The sequence below is a fragment of the Coregonus clupeaformis genome, chromosome 30 (assembly GCF_020615455.1).
Source record: "Coregonus clupeaformis isolate EN_2021a chromosome 30, ASM2061545v1, whole genome shotgun sequence".
NCBI lineage: Eukaryota > Metazoa > Chordata > Actinopteri > Salmoniformes > Salmonidae > Coregonus > Coregonus clupeaformis.
Window position 1 is genome coordinate 35,218,648 of NC_059221.1, and position 17,129 is coordinate 35,235,776.

At 43.3% G+C, this 17,129-nt stretch overlaps 1 protein-coding gene and 1 non-coding gene across 2 annotated transcripts; one reads left to right on the forward strand and one right to left on the reverse strand.

Annotated features, from left to right (window-relative positions):
• The first annotated feature begins 268 nt into the window (after positions 1 to 268).
• Positions 269 to 321, forward strand: LOC121546856. The gene has a single exon (XR_005996446.1). It is a non-coding gene; the product is annotated as a U7 small nuclear RNA (small nuclear RNA).
• A 6,924-nt stretch (positions 322 to 7,245) lies between these two features.
• Positions 7,246 to 11,327, reverse strand: si:dkey-222n6.2 (keratin, type II cytoskeletal 8). The gene is made up of 9 exons (XM_041855785.2): positions 10,987 to 11,327; positions 10,243 to 10,451; positions 9,980 to 10,040; positions 9,495 to 9,590; positions 9,204 to 9,368; positions 8,899 to 9,024; positions 8,130 to 8,350; positions 7,932 to 7,978; positions 7,246 to 7,663 (listed from the first exon to the last, which is right to left on the reverse strand). Exons 1-9 carry the CDS (start codon positions 11,248 to 11,250, stop codon positions 7,566 to 7,568), a joined length of 1,287 nt encoding a protein of 428 aa, XP_041711719.2. The 5' UTR covers positions 11,251 to 11,327; the 3' UTR covers positions 7,246 to 7,565.
• Between the last annotated feature and the right edge of the window lie 5,802 nt (positions 11,328 to 17,129).

Sequence of the window (17,129 nt, forward strand, 5' to 3'; positions counted from 1 at the left end):
TATTAAATAGGGCCTACTACAGTAATGTCCGCAAAAACACTAGTGTACACAAAAACGGTACAGTTTTTTAAAACTATAGTTATATGACAGTATTTAATTTGCATATACCCCACCCATTCCCTTCCCCTATATCACAATTTGTGCCACCCATGAGTGAGAAACCTACATGTCAAGTATAGATCATATATTGTGTTCCCTGCAGGTTATAGAAAATAACTCAAGCGCTGAACTATCTGTTCAAATGCCAGCCCTACCTACAGGTTATGGAAAATGTGCTCTTTTATTATTTGTCCAGGAGGTTTCTTCAAGGAGAAAGCTCCCACAGCTATGTCAAAGACAATAAAACAAAAACACTACAGTGAATACTACAGTAAAGTCTGCAAAAATACTACAGTAATTACTATAACATATTCTATAGTTTTTTTACTATAGTAATACTACAGTATTTATACTATAGTAACTGTAAATACTACAATATACTACAGTCATGTCTGAAAAAACACTACAGAAAATACTACAGCATACTACATTCATGTCTTAAATACTACAGTAAATACTACAGTAAAGTCCACAAAAACACTACAGGGCATACTATAGTATTTTTTCACGTGTGCACACGTTCATGTGTTTGTTTCATGACTCAATCCAGTATAACGAAATGCTCAGCCAGTGATGAGAACTGAAGTATGACATTCTGTAGTTGTAGTGTCCCTCATTGGCCAGTAGGTGTCTGTAATGGTCTATATACGGTCTAAGATAATGGTCCTTGGGATGAATACAATGTATCTTCAGTTCATGGGCACTTTTACAGGTTCCCATGTGTTTGATTCCATTCCATTCACTCCATTCCAGCTGTCCTCCCCTCAGCAGCCTCCTATGCTGCTGAAGTTGTATTGAAAATAAAAACTCAAGATTCATATCTCATGATTGCATCAAAGCAAACCCTGAGAAGTAAACTACAAGTCTGATACGTGTGTTCATACACTACATGACCAAAGTATGTGGACACCTGCTCGTCGAACATCTCATTCCAAAATCAAGGGCATTAATATGGAGTTGGTCTTTCCACTAGATGTTGGAGCATTGCTGCAGGGACTTGCTTCCATTCAGCCAGAAGAGCATTAGTGAGGTCGGGCACTGATGTTGGGCGATTAGGCCTGGCTCGCAGTCGGCGTTCCAATTCATCCCAAAGGTGTTCGATGGGGTTGAGGTCAGGGCTCTGTGCAGGCCAGTCAAGTTCTTCCACACCGATCTCGATAAACCATTTCTGTATGGACCTCGCCTTGTGCACAGAGGCATTGTCATACTGAAACAGGAAAGGGCCTACCCCAAGCTGTTGCCACTGTTGGAAGCACAGAATCGTCTAAAATCAGATGTTATTGCGGGTATGGCGAAATGCTTGTGTTTCTAGCTCCAACAGTGCAGTAATATCTAACAATTTCACAATAATACACACATCTAAAGTAAAGGAATGGAATTAAGAATATATTGTCACACCCTGATCTATTTCACCTGTCTTTGTGATTGTCTCCATCCCCCTCCAGGTGTCGCCCATCTTCCCCATTATCCCCAGTGTATTTATACCTGTCTTCTCTGTTTGGCTGTTGCCAGTTCGTTTTGTTCGTCAAGCCTACCAGCGGTTTTCCCCCTTCCTCCTGTCTTTTCTAAAGTTCCTGTTTTCTAGTTTTCCCGATTTTGACCATTTTGCCTGCCCTGACCCTGAGCGGCCTGACATCCTGTACCTTGTCCCACCACACAGCAACCAGTCAGGATGCTCTCGATGGTGTAGCTGTAGAACCTTTTGAGGATCTGAGGACCCATGCCAAATCTTTTCAGTCTCCTAAGGGGGAATAGGCTTTGTCGTGCCCTCTTCACGACTGTCTTGGTGTGTTTGGACCATGATAGTTTGTTGGTGATGTGGACACCAAGGAACTTGAAGCTCTCAACCTGTTCCACTACAGCCCCGTCGATGAGAATGGGGACGTGCTCAATCCTCTTTTTTGTGGACTACAGGAAGTTTAAACACACCTAGGTTGGAGTCATTAAAACTCGTTTTTTCAACCACCACACATTTCTTGTTAACAAACTATAGTTTTGGCAAGTCGGTTAGGACGTCTACTTTGTCCATGACACAAGTAAACAGCTTGGAAAATTCCAGAAAATGATATCATGGCTTTAGAAGCTTCTGATAGGCTAATTTACATCATTTGAGTCAGTTGGAGGTGTACCAGTAGATGTATTTCAAGGCCTACCTTGAAACTCAGTGCCTCTGCTTGACATCATGGGAAAATCAAAAGAAATCAGCCAAGACCTCAGAAAAAAATGTGTAGACCTCCACAAGTCTGGTTCATCCTTGGGAGCAATTTCCAAACGCCTAAAGGTACCACGTTCATTTGTACAAACAATGGTACGCAAGTATTAACACCATGGGTCCACGCAGCCGTCATACCGCTCAGGAAGGAGACGCGTTCTGTCTCCTAGAGATGAACGTACTTCAATCCCAGAACAACAGCAAAGGACCTTGTGAAGATGCTGGAGGAAACAGGTACAAAAGTATCTATATCCACAGTAAAACGAGTCCTATATCGACATAACCTGAAAGGCCACTCAGCAAGGAAGAAGCCACTGCTCCAAAACCGCCATAAAAAAGCCAGACTACAGTTTGCAACTGCACATGGGGACAAAGATCGTACTTTTTGGAGAAATGTCCTCTGGTCTAATGAAACAAAAATAGAACTGTTTGGCCATAATGACCATCGTTATGTTTGGAGAAAAAAGGGGATGGCTTGCAAGCTTTGCTGCAGGAGGGACTGGTGCACTTCACAAAATAGATGGCATCATGAGGAAGGAATATTATGTGGATATATTGAAGCAACATCTCAAGACATCAGTCAGGAAGTTAAAGCTTGGTCGCAAATGGGTCTTCCAAATGGACAATGACCCCAAGCATACTTCCAAAGTTGTGGCAAAATGGCTTAAGGACAACAAAGTCAAGGTATTGGAGTGGCCATCACAAAGCCCTGACCTCAATCCTATAGAACATTTGTGGGCAGAACTGAAAAAGCGTGTGCGAGCAAGGAGCCCTACAAACCTGACTCAGTTACACCAGCTCTGTCAGGAGGAATGGGCCAAAATTCACCCAACTTATTGTGGGAAGCTTGTGGAAGGCTACCCGAAACGTTTGACCCAAGTTAAACAATTGAAAGGCAATGCTACCAAATACTGATTGAGTGTATGTAAACTTCTGACCCACCGGGAATGTGATGAAAGAAATAATAACTGAAATAAATAATTCTCTCTACTATTATTCTGACATTTCACATTCTTAAAATAAAGTGGGGATCCTAACTGACCTAAGACAGGGAATCTTTACTAGGATTAAATGTCAGGAATTGTGAAAAACTGAGTTTAAATGTATTTGGCTAGGGTGTATGTAAACTTCTGACTTTAACTGTAAATATATATGGACGAGCAATGTTGGAGCGGCATAGACTAAAATACAGTAGAATAGTATAGAATACAGTATATACATATGAGATGAGTAATGCAAAATATGTAAACATAATTAAAGTGACTAGTGTTCCATTATTGAAGTGGCCAGTGATTTCAAGTCTATGTATATAGGGCAGCAGCCTCTAAGGTGCTAATGATGGCTATTTAACAGTCAGATGGCCTTGAGATAGAAGATGTTTTTCAGTCTCTCGGTCCCAGCTTTGATGCACCTGTACTGACCTCGCCTTCTGGATGATAGCGGGGTGAACAGGCAGTGGCTCGGGTGGTTGTTGTCCTTGATGATCTTTTTGGCCTTCCTGTGACATCGTGTGCTGTAGGTGTACTGGAGGGCAGGTAGTTTGCCCCCGGTGATGCGTTGGGCAGACCGCACAACCCTCTGGAGAGCCCTGCAGTTGCGGGCGGTGCAGTTGCCATACCAGGCAGTGATACAGCCCGACAGTATGCTCTCAATTGTGCATCTGTAAAAGTTTGTGAGGGTTTTAGGTGCCAAGCCAAATTTCTTCAGCCTCCTGAGGTTGAAGAGGCGTTGTTGCGCCTTCTTCACCACACTGTCTGTGTGAGTGGAACATTTCAGTTTGTCAGTGATGTGTACGCTGAGGAACTTGAAGCTTTCCACCTTTAACACTGGGGTCCCGTCGATGTGGATAGGGGCTGTTTCCTGAAGTCCACCATCAGCTCCTTTGTTTTGTTGACGTTGAGTGAGAGGTTGTTTTCCTGGCACCACACTCCCAGGGCCCTCACCTCCTCCCTGTAGGCTGACTCGTCATTGTTGGTAATCAGGCCTACTACTGTTGTGTGTCGTCTGCAAACTTGATGATTGAGTTGGAGGCGTGCGTGGCCACGCAGTCATGGGTGAATAGGGAGTTCAGGAGGGGGCTGAGCATGCACCCTTGTGGGGCCCCTGTGTTGAGGATCAGCGAAGTGGAGGTGTTGTTTCCTACCTTCACCACCTGGGGGCAGCCCGTCAGGAAGTCCAGGACCCAATTGCACAGGGCGGGGTTCAGACCCAGGGCCCCAAGCTTAATGATGAGCTTGGAGGGTAATATGGTGTTGAATGCTGAGCTATAGTCAATGAACAGCATTCCTACATAGGTATTTCTCTTGTCCAGATGGGATAGGGCAGTGTGCAGTGCGATGGCGATTGCATCGTGAAGTGTGATTCATCACTCCAGAGAACGCATTTCCACTGCTCCAGAGTCCAATGGCGGCAAGCTTTACACCACTCCACGCTTGGCATTGCGCATAGTGATCTTATGCTTGTATGTGGCAGCTCGGCCATGGAAACCCATTTCATGAAGCTTCCGACGAACAGTTCTTGTGCTGACGTTGCTTCCAGAGGCAGTTTGGAACTCGGTAATGAGTGTTGCAACCGAGGACAGATTATTTTTATGCGCTACACGCTTCAGCATTCGGTGGTTCCATTCTGTGAGCTTGTGTGGCCTACCACTTCGCGGCTGAGCTGTTGTTGCTCCTAGACATTTCCACTTCACAATAACAGTACTTACAGTTGACCGGGGCAGCTCTAGCAGGGCAGAAATTTGACGAACTGACTTGTTGGAAAGGTGGCATCCTATGACGGTGCCACGTTGAAAGTCACTGAGCTCTTCAGTAAGGCCATTCTACTGCCAATGTTTGTCTATGGAGATTGCATGGCTGTGTGCTCGATTTTATACACCTGTCAGCAACAGGTGTGGCTGAAATAGCCAAAACCACTAATTTGAAGGGGTGTCCACATACTTTTGTAGGTATAGTGAATGTGTTAAACACCCCAAAACAATCACAGCCATTTACACACAAAGTAACATTTAGGTTGAGCCATTGCATACCCCAAAGAGACAGATAAGTGAATGATTCAGATTAATAGTAGGGTGTTGACGACGATGTATCATAGATAAAATATTTCTGCACTTCCTGAAAATAACATTCCATTCGTGAAGAGGTGGAAGGAGGGAGGGGGCTAGAGTGGGCAGGGTTAATCTGTCAAGCACTGTCAATCATTATCATCATCTAGCCCAGTAAAGGCTTTTTGCTCTTCATATCAAATAGCTTCGTTGGGTAGGGTTCAGTCTTCTTGTGTCTAGACTCTAGAATCCTGAGTTTTTCCTGAAGAAGACGTGACCTGATGCGGAAAAACTCCAGACTCTAGTTGTAACCTATAACTAAGGCCCTGAGTTGATCTGTTCTGGTCAGCCTGAAGCTGGCATGACTGTCTATTGTTCTCTTTTCTACACAACATATGTATGTTATTTACAAGACATTTATATCTGAATGTGCTGTAATTTTCACCCAGTGAATAAGCCCACTCTAGCCTGCACCATTACCACAATTTCCTTTGGTTATACCTACAAACCCAGTTGTTGTCTTTCACTTATTGTGATCGTAACATGCCATTGTTCCAAGTTATACACTAGAAAGCTACTATGAAAACAAAAACCTGTTTTGTTCTCTCTAGCTCCCTCTCTCTCTCTCTCTCTCTCTCTCTGTGTGTCTCTCTCTGTGTCTCTCTCCTCTCTCTCAATTCAATTTCAATTCAATTTCAATTCAATTTAAGGGCTTTATTGGCATGGGAAACGTGTGTTAACATTGCCAAAGCAAGGGAAGTAGATAGTAAACAAAAGTGAAATAAACAATAAATATTAACAGTAAACATTACACTCAGAAGTTTCAAAAGAATAAAGACATTTCAAATGTCATATTATGTATATATACAGTGTTGTAACAATGCTCTCTCTGTCTCTCTGTGTCTCTCTCTCTGTGTGTCTCTCCTCTCTCTCTCTCTCCCTCTGTGTCTCTCTCTCCTCTCTCTCTCTCTGTCTCTGTCTCTCTCTCTGGTTTCAGGTCTGCTGAGTGTGAAAATAGGAAGGTATTGTCATGATAACCATCACACAACATCGGTGTGCTTTGTGGAGGTTGGAATGAAGAGAATGTAGAGAATGTGGATGTGTATATTGTCTAGTCATTAATCTGTCAGAAGTGAAAGATGAGTTAAACGATTGCATGTGATCTCCGGTATGAGTCCTTATTTGTGTCAGAACATGTTGGTACATGACATTGCATCATAAAACCGTTTTAATAGAAGTAAAAAACAGATTTTAGGCTAATCTTATACTAGGAAACAAGCTCAATGCAGCTTATAACAAAGAAATAACAAGTGGTCCTGTGAGGCCTGGTTGACAGATCATTTCTCTGATGTAGTCTGATTAAGTATATGTAAGGGATAATCAACGAGGGGCTCTATACGCTCTATGGAAAATAATGAACGACGTGAAGGTGTGTTTCACTACTCGCTAGCAGAGTGGAATTGACCTGACACAGAGTTGCATTATTTTCCAGAGAACGCATAGAGCCCCGAGTTGATTATCCCTTTCATACCATGGCTATAATTTGAACTATAGCCATTGAATTCTACCGTGCAAATACACCGTGTGTTATAGGAAAATAATGCATGTTCTAGAATGCCCTTCAAGCCAATCAAAAACAAGTATTCAACAATGCCATGGTATAATTAAGCGATAATGCATGAGGGGGTGTGGTATATGGCCAATATACCTCGGCTAAGGGCTGTATCCAGGCACTCCACGTTGCGTCGTGCTTAAGAACAGCCATTAGCCTTGGTATATTGGTCATATACCACAAACCCCCAAGGTGTCTTATTACTATTATAAACTGGTTACCAACGTAATTAGAGCAGTAAAAATAAATGTTTTGTCAAACCCGTGGTATATGGTCTGATATACCACAGCTGTCAGCCAATCAGCATTCAGGGCTCGAACCACCCAGTTTATAAATAACAGTAACACTTTACTTGATGCAAATTCTTATGAAGTCGTATTGTCTTATAAAGATTCATAGTATGGTATATATCACAGCCAAGGGGCACTACAGTCTCATAATGCTCTATGACTGCATCTATGGGCTGCTATGAATATGTTATGACTGCCATAGATTGTTATGAAAACTGTAGCCCCTTCATAAAATTACTTAACAAGCTACTTCAAGTAAAGTGTTACAGATGTAGCTCTGGGTCATGTTGTGTCTCAGAACCATGTTTTTCAGTGGTATGATCTGGAGGAGTCGGTGGTTTCCACCCTCTTGATAAAGACAGCAGAAGACCGGGTGGGCTGCTGGTAGCTGGTCTCCGGCATGGTGTCTGGGGTGGAAAAGAGGAGGATGCTGGTTGTTATTACAAAGGCTCATGCCACCATCAAGATTCCCTTATCCCTCTTCCTGCCAATCACCACACCTGTTTGCGATCCCTAAATCATATCAATAGTATGAGCCGTCGTAAAACAAGGTTCGAAGGCAAAGGAATGTGAGAGGAGAATAAAAATGCTAACTTTAGAGATTATAGTGCTGTCACGGGCTCAGGGCTCTGTATTTTTGTTACTTGTAGTAGTTTAGGGAGAAAGATAACTTACAACAAGGCTTTGTGGTAGAAATGTTGGTGATAGATTGTTGTCCAAAGCTGTGGGCGGAAAAGGAAGAGAGAATAAAAACATCATACAGCTCTACACAGACTTCATCATCTCTGCATCATGGATTTTGGAAGCTGTCTATGCAGAGGAGCTGGTCATAGTGGACCTTTTGAGTCCCTCAGAGTTTCATCATCTCCTTACTTGGTCTCCTCTCCCTCCAGCAGTTTCCTGTAGGTGGAAATCTCGATGTCCAAGGCCAGCTTGACGTTCATCAGGTCCTGGTACTCCCTGATCTGGCAGGCCATGTCCTGCTTGGCTCTCTGCATAGCTACCTCCAGGTCCCTGATTAGAGCCCTGGCGTCCTTTACGGCCATCTCCCCATGGTCCTCTGCCTCGGCTATCTGGCTCTCCAGGTTGGCCTTCTATAGGGTTAAGGGGGAAAATGTATCAGAAGACCTTTGGAACAGAACAAATAAACGTGGTTTGCTCCACGCTGTTATCATGGGTCATTTTTACAGTCATTAGGCTTTCATTATAGGCCAGAATACATTATTGTATGCATAACGTAGGCCTATGTAGTTAAGGAATGCATAAACACTATCATCATCTGTCGTCCGTTTGTGCCGGTGTAATTTTATCCAGTGAGCTGAGACGTGATGCCATCCGGCGTATGACTTAATTGCTCCATTCTAAAATGTTGCTTTGGCCTCCCAGACAAAGACATACTGGTACTTTAGCCTGAGGGTGTAACATTGTTTCTGCGATCAACAATGCCACATTGGTGCTGTGCCAAACACAAGATAATGATAAGTTGGCCAAAGCAGAAACCAGTCTGGCACGAAGCCTTGAAATACAGTACTCCTCAATTATAAGGTGGTGTTCTATCCAGTCTGACACTATAGTCTATGATTAAAACAGTCTTCAATTATAAGATTCTTTATTGCTCCATCCAGTCAGGTGTGGCGCTCACCTGTCCCTTGACAGCCAGGATCTCGTTCTGCAGGCGGCTGATCAATCGGTTCAGCTCGGCGATCTCAGCCTTGGTGTTGCACAGCTCCTCTGCAGCCTGGCCAGCCTGACCGGCCAAACTGTCAACCTGATGTGGGCAGAGACGACAGGGAAAGGGGAGGCATTATAGGTTCACTGGTTTCAAAGGATTATTGACAGGTTTATTTTACGAATGACTGTTTGACCTGCTGTACTGCTCCCTTAGGGCTGAACCCTTAAGATTTCCTCTTTCTCTAACCCCTGACCTCTGAACACTGACCTCCTCACCTTGGTCTTGTACCAGCTCTCGGCCTGCTCCCGACTGCGAGCAGCGATGTCTTCATACTGGGCCTTGACGTCAGCCATGATCTGGTTCATGTCCAGGCCCCGGGAGTTGTCCATCTGAACCACAACAGAGGTGTCCTTCACGTCAGACTGCAGCTCACCCAGCTCCTGTCATGAGAGAAACAATGTAAGTTCTGTAATCTCTATAGTGCTGTATACTGTGTCTCTATAGTATTGGCATCTTTGACTAAAGGGGCATTAAAAATATATATGTGTGATTGAACACTGCTTTACCTGATCGTACAAGGCCTTCAGGAAGTTGACCTCATCTCCCAGCCCAGCCACCATGTTCTCCAGATCCACCGTGGACAGGTAACCAGCGTCCATATCCTACAGGACATCAGAAGACAGTCAACAGCTGTGACACCGAGAGACATGCCTACCTGATGCAGCCTCACATAACACAAGTCATATCCCTTTTCTCCTGTTCATATGGGGATGTTTGCTTTACCGACTCTTGTTTACATAGCTAGTTGTAGCCACATCTTTCACACATGGAAAATACTCAAGCTTTACTGAACATAAAAGGCACACTTGTAATACACCTTTGGTGATTTGCCTATTTTCCCTACCTATTATTAATCTTTGGCCCAGGGCAGATTAGTTAGATTAGATCAGAGAGGGACTCTGGCTATACTCTATCTATACAATACATCTACACAGGTAGAACAATACAGTACAGGTGTCAGGGGAGGGAATGTTATCAGTCAGTAGTGTACCTTTTTCAGCAGGACAAAGTCCTTCTCTGCTGTGTTCCTCTTGCTGATCTCATCTTCATACCTGGAACAAGCCAAAGCAAGAGAATAGGGTTAGGGTCTATAACAGGGGTGACCAACTCTGGCCCTGAAGAGCCGCATTATGAAGGCTTTTGTCACAGCCCAGCATGCATGACAGACATGTCTTGCATGACAACGAACATGACAGAGGAATTGGCTAAAGCACAAACAGATCTCCAACCAGACTAACGTCACTGTGTTCTTACTTTGATTTAAAGTCCTCCACATTATGGTGCATGTTCCTGTTCTCCATGTCCAACCTGTCCTTGTCATTGTTGATCTGGTCCAGCTGTTTCTGCAGGTTGTTGATGTAGGCCTGGAACATGGGCTCAATGTCGGAGGGACCAGTTGTCTGGTCCTGCATCAGCTTCCACTTGGTCTCCAGCATCTTGTTCTGCTGCTCCAGGTGTCGCACCTGTGACACACACACACACATACGTATGAATAATTGATTTGGGTCCACAACAAAATATATTGTTATTATAGATGTTTGGACTCCTCAGTTCACACGTCATGTTTGGCACACATGCACTGACGAATGCAGGCAGGCAGGTACACACACACACACACACACACACACACACACACACACACACACACGGGGAAACAGTGCCCAGAGTGAGAGGTGTGCTTCTAGGATTAGACACTTCAAAAGGAGGAAACAATATCTTCAACCTGTTATTGACTTTACAAGAATGGTTCTTTTATTATTATGTAGATTGGAGTGTCATTACCATCATCACAACCATATTCCTGGGCTCTTACGTTATTAAGAAGATGTGATGCAATCCACCTCACTCCTCATTTTTAACACTTTACATACATTTTCTTGATTTACCACAATAACTCTGACTTTTAATATTTTTTCCAGTATTTTTCACTTGAGCTGGAAATTCACACAAACAAAAGACAAACAGCAAGCGGCAAAAAACACACTATTTATACTGTACCTTATCGATAAAAGTGGCAAAGCGGTTGTTGAGACCCTTGATCTGGTTTGTCTCATTGGTGCGGACAGCCTGGATTTTGGGGTCGATATCCAGGTTGATGGGTGCCAGCAGGCTCTTGTTGATGGTCACTGCCGTGATGGAGCCTCCCATGTAGAAGCCACTGCTGCTGGTCCTGGGGCCATTTCTGGAGCCCAAGGACATGCTGCTGAAGTCCCTCACATAATTAGGGCTTGTCCCAGTGCGATTCTTGCTCCTCATACTCATGGTGCCTTTGTGTGGTAGGTATTAAAGCTGGGATGATTGCAGACTGAGGCTGGAGTTGCTGAGCTGTGTTACCGTTAACAAATCAATCCCCTTATATAGAAGGGACAAAGTAGGGACAGGTTAGCCTGTGTGTGGGTGTATGAATGTGTGTGGATGTGGGTGTGAAAGAGATAGTGAAGGTATGTCACTTCTCAATGTGGAAGAACCAGTCAGACGCATACTGTACATACCTTCTTTACGCCCCTTCACCGTCTGTTACAGACATGGTGTACCTGGATACCTGTAATGCTGACTTGCTTTAGGGAACCTAGACTTGTGGTTTTACCTCTACCACATGAACGCCCAAAGGTCCAAAAACATCTTAGAGGAAATGTGATGTGCCATATCAGCCAGCCTTTAATAACAAGACTTTACACTGGCCTTTATATTTAACTTCATATTTCCTCTCTTTAACTGCTGGTGCCATCTAAAAGAGGTAACGATCTGTGTCTTTCATGTTCTCCAAGTCAACTTGTCTAACCCTTGTCCATTCTTTGTCCAGTTATGGGAGTTCAACTGTGGGACCTTATACAGTGGGGGAAAAAAGTATTTAGTCAGCCACCAATTGTGCAAGTTCTCCCACTTAAAAAGATGAGAGAGGCCTGTAATTGTCATCATAGGTACACGTCAACTATGACAGACAAATTGAGAAAAAAAATTCCAGAAAATCACATTATAGGATTTTTAATGAATTTATTTGCAAATTATGGTGGAAAATAAGTATTTGGTCACCTACAAACAAGCAAGATTTCTGGCTCTCACAGACCTGTAACTTCTTCTTTAAGAGGCTCCTCTGTCCTCCACTCGTTACCTGTATTAATGGCACCTGTTTGAACTTGTTATCAGTATAAAAGACACCTGTCCACAACCTCAAAAAGTCACACTCCAAACTCCACTATGGCCAAGACCAAAGAGCTGTCAAAGGACACCAGAAACAAAATTGTAGACCTGCACCAGGCTGGGAAGACTGAATCTGTAATCTGTAAGCAGCTTGGTTTGAAGAAATCAACTGTGGGAGCAATTATTAGGAAATGGAAGACATACAAGACCACTGATAATCTCCCTCAATCTGGGGCTCTACGCAAGATCTCACCCTGTGGGGTCAAAATGATCACAAGAACGGTGAGCAAAAATCCCATAACCACACGGGGGGACCTAGTGAATGACCTGCAGAGAGCTGGGACCAAAGTAACAAAGCCTACCATCAGTAACACACTACGCCGCCAGGGACTCAAATCCTGCAGTGCCAGACGTGTCCCCCTGCTTAAGCCAGTACATGTCCAGGCCCGTCTGAAGTTTGCTAGAGTGCATTTGGATGATCCAGAAGAGGATTGGGAGAATGTCATATGGTCAGATGAAACCAAAATATAACTTTTTGGTAAAAACTCAACTCGTCGTGTTTGGAGGACAAAGAATGCTGAGTTGCATCCAAAGAACACCATACCTACTGTGAAGCATGGGGGTGGAAACATCATGCTTTGGGGCTGTTTTTCTGCAAAGGGACCAGGACGACTAATCCGTGTAAAGGAAAGAATGAATGGGGCCATGTATCGTGAGATTTTGAGTGAAAACCTCCTTCCATCAGCAAGGGCATTGAAGATGAAACGTGGCTGGGTCTTTCAGCATGACAATGATCCCAAACACACCGCCCGGGCAACGAAGGAGTTGCTTCGTAAGAAGCATTTCAAGGTCCTGGAGTGGCCTAGCCAGTCTCCAGATCTCAACCCCATAGAAAATCTTTGGAGGGAGTTGAAAGTCTGTGTTGCCCAGCAACAGCCCCAAAACATCACTGCTCTAGAGGAGATCTGCATGGAGGAATGGGCCAAAATACCAGCAACAGTGTGTGAAAACCTTGTGAAGACTTACAGAAAACGTTTGACCTGTGTCATTGCCAACAAAGGGTATATAACAAAGTATTGAGAAACTTTTGTTATTGACCAAATACTTATTTTCCACCATAATTTGCAAATAAATTCATTAAAAATCCTACAATGTGATTTTCTGGAGAAAAAAAAATCTCATTTTGTGTGTCATAGTTGACGTGTACCTATGATGAAAATTACAGGCCTCTCTCATCTTTTTAAGTGGGAGAACTTGCACAATTGGTGGCTGACTAAATACTTTTTTCCCCCACTGTATGTTCCAGTTATGGGAGTTATGTTCCAGTTATGGGAGTTATGTTCCAGTTATGGGAGTTATGTTCCAGTTATGGGAGTTATGTTCCAGTTATGGGAGTTATGTTCCAGTTATGGGAGTTATGTTCCAGTTATGGGAGTTATGTTCCAGTTATGGGAGTTATGTTCCAGTTATGGGAGTTATGTTCCAGTTATGGGAGTTATGTTCCAGTTATGGGAGTTATGTTCCAGTTATGGGAGTTATGTTCCAGTTATGGGAGTTATGTTCCAGTTATGGGAGTTATGTTCCAGTTATGGGAGTTATGTTCCAGTTATGGGAGTTATGTTCCAGTTATGGGAGTATGTGACAGTTAGCCAGCACCTCACCTCTTTGTGTTCTTTATTCTTAATTTATAAATTAAAGTCATTGATTAACCAGAGAGTTCGTCCCCTGGTGTTGCAGGTCTAAATCATTCCCTGAAAACCAGCAGTACTGTAGCCCTATAGGACCGTAATTGAAGGATTGGAAATGGTGTTGGTATAAAATTGTGACCCTAGAGGTCAGCATACACATAAAGTAGTAACAATAGGAATGGTACATGGCGAGAAAGCTTTGTTGTGGATAGAACTTAAAATCCAAACCATGACCAAAAAGGGGTGAAAAGTATAACTGACCTTAAATCTGTGTTCACAAGCAACTTCATCTTTCTCCAAAAGGTTACAAACTTGACATGTAAATAATTAAGGCCAAAACAAGACTTTGCATATCAAAGCTTGGACCACAGCACAAAAGATTCAGGTAAAACTGGTCTATCATAATTGTTTCAAGTGTGGCAAAATAGATATTCTTCAGTCAGATCTTCTATTTCATGTGCCGTTGCTGTCAATTAATGTAATTTTGATATTAATTTGACCATTATGTAATACTGTAAGACTATTATATATTACTGTCTAAAATGTTTTAGTGCCCCTGTTTTTGATAGTGATAGATATAATCAAGAGACATAAACTACATGGAGGACTGATCAGGTTGCTGCTAAACAACTGAGCCCTCTGTTCATCTCACTCCCCTCTGTGCTCGCTGAAGCGTGGCGCGCGGAGTGAGTGAGTGTGTGTGTCGTCCTTGAAGAGCGTGTGTGCATGTTCTGAAAGTGTGTGTTGTGTTTTGACTGTGTGTACTTGTGTGTTTCTTAGAAGAAAAGGTGCTATCTAGAGCCTTAAAGGGTTCTTGGGCTGTCCCATTTTGGTTCAAGGTAGAACCCTTTTGGTTCAAGGTAGAACCCTTTTGGTTCCAGGTCAAACCCTTTTGGGTTCCATGTAGAACCATTTCCACAGAGGGTTCTACCTGGAACCAAAAAGGGTTCTCCTATGGGGTTAGCCGCAGAACCCTTTTGGAACCCTTTTTTCTAAGAGTGTACATAAGACCTACAAAACTACACATTTTGAATCAACATTGGCTGCTTGTGACACATACGGTGCTCTCTCTAGTAGACAAACTGGCAGCTCTGTGGTAGGTTGTAAACATAAAACTGGTCTGTCAGCCTGCAAGCAGACACTTCTATTCACTGTCATTCAGCTGTGACTACAATGATGATTATGGGTTGGCTCTCCCCATCTAATGGGTTACTACAGTGCACTGTCGGGTGGTTGACAGGTTTGCCCAAGTGTGAAGGCAGATTACTCAATCATCACAGATCCACAGATAGAGTAACAGATATAACTAGATTGTCTACAACCAACCGTGTGGTTTGGTTTTGAGCACTGCTCTCATTTGATATTAGAATTGTAGCGGTGTGAGACTGATTATCCTATCTCTATCTACACATCTCATATACAGTGAGGGAAAAAAGTATTTGATCCCCTGCTGATTTTGTACGTTTGCCCACTGACAAAGAAATTATCAGTCTATAATTTTAATGGTAGGTTTATTTGAACAGTGAGAGACAGAATAACAACAAAAAAATCCAGAAAAACGCATGTCAAAAATGTTATGAATTGATTTGCATTTGAATGAGGGAAATAAGTATTTGACACCCTCTCAATCAGAAAGATTTCTGGCTCCCAGGTGTCTTTTATACAGGTAACGAGCTGAGATTAGGAGCACACTCTTAAAGGGAGTGCTCCTAATCTCAGTTTGTTACCTGTATAAAAGACACCTGTCCACAGAAGCAATCAATCAATCAGATTCCAAACTATCCACCATGGCCACGACCAAAGATCTCTCCAAGGATGTCAGGGACAAGATTGCAGACCTACACAAGGCTGGAATGGGCTACAACACCATCGCCAAGCAGCTTGGTGAGAAGGTGACAACAGTTGGTGTGATTATTCGCAAATGGAAGAAACACAAAAGACCTGTCAATCTCCCTCGGCTTGGGGCTCCATGCAAGATCTCACCTCGTGGAGTTGCAATGATCATGAGAATGGTGAGGAATCAGCCCTGAACTACACGGGAGGATCTCAAGGCAGCTGGGACCATAGTCACCAATTAAACAATTGGTAACACACTACGCCGTGAAGGACTGAAATCCTGCAGCGTCCGCAAGGTCCCCCATCTCCAGAAAGCACATATACAGGCCCGTCTGAAGTTTGCCAATGAACATCTGAATGATTCAGAGGAGAACTGGGTGAAAGTGTTGTGGTCAGATGAGACCAAAATCGAGCACTTTGGCATCAACTCAACTCGCCGTGTTTGGAGGAGAAGGAATGCTGCCTATAACCCCAAGAACACCATCTCTACCATCAAACATGGAGGTGGAAACATTATGCTTTGGGGGTGTTTTTCTGCTAAGGGGACAGGACAACTTCACCGCATCAAAGGGACGATGGACGGGGCCATGTACCGTCAAATCCTGGGTGAGAACCTCCTTCCCTCAGCCAGGGCATTGAAAATGGGTCATGGATGGGTATTCCAGCATGACAATGACCCAAAACACACGGGCAAGGCAACAAAAGAGTGACTCAAGAAGATGCACATTAAGGTCCTGGAGTGGCCTAGCCAGTCTCCAGACCATAATCCCATAGAAAATCTGTGGAGGGAGCTGAAGGTTCGAGTTGCCAAACGTCAGCCTCGAAACCTTAATGACTTGGAGAAGATCTGCAAAGAGGAGTGGGACATAATCCCTCCTGAGATGTGTGCAAACCTGGTGGCCAACTACAAGAAACGTCTGACCTCTGTGATTGCCAACAAGTACTAAGTCATGTTTTGCAGAGGGGTCAAATACTTATTTCCCTCATTAAAATGCAAATCAATTTATAACATTTTTGACATGCGTTTTTCTGGATTTTGTTGTTGTTATTCTGTCTCTCACTGTTCAAATAAACCTACCATTAAAATTATAGACTGATCATGTCTTTGTCAGTGTACAAAATCAGCAGGGGATCAAATACTTTTTTCCCTCACTCTAGGTGAGTCGATAAGAATGTTTGTAATGTTATTTACTTGTGTGTGTATGTGGGGACCTGTGTGTGTGTGTGTGTGTGTGTGTGTGTGTGTGTGTGTGTGTGTGTGTGTGTGTGTGTGTGTGTGTGTGTGTGTGTGTGTGTGTGTGTGTGAGAGAGAGAGAGAGAGAGAGAGAGAGAGAGAGAGAGAGAGAGAAATTGGATTGCATGATTTTGCCCAATATAAAATGACAAATACCTCTCACACAGGACATTTTTTTATAAGAATTTCCAAACTATTTCAACAGTTACAGTTAACTCACTAACGTGTTGTAAATATATGCC

Excerpts from the sequence above, each read along its gene's own strand:
- si:dkey-222n6.2 (XM_041855785.2), bottom strand. The coding sequence starts at position 11,250 with ATGAGTATGAGGAGCAAGAATCGCACTGGGACAAGCCCTAATTATGTG. Across the intron at positions 7,979-8,129 it reads CTGGAGGGAGAGGAGACCAA|CTTTGGACAACAATCTATCA; the intron begins GTAAGGAGATGA and ends TTCCGCCCACAG. Across the intron at positions 7,664-7,931 it reads TTCTACCACAAAGCCTTGTT|ACACCATGCCGGAGACCAGC; the intron begins GTAAGTTATCTT and ends TTTCCACCCCAG.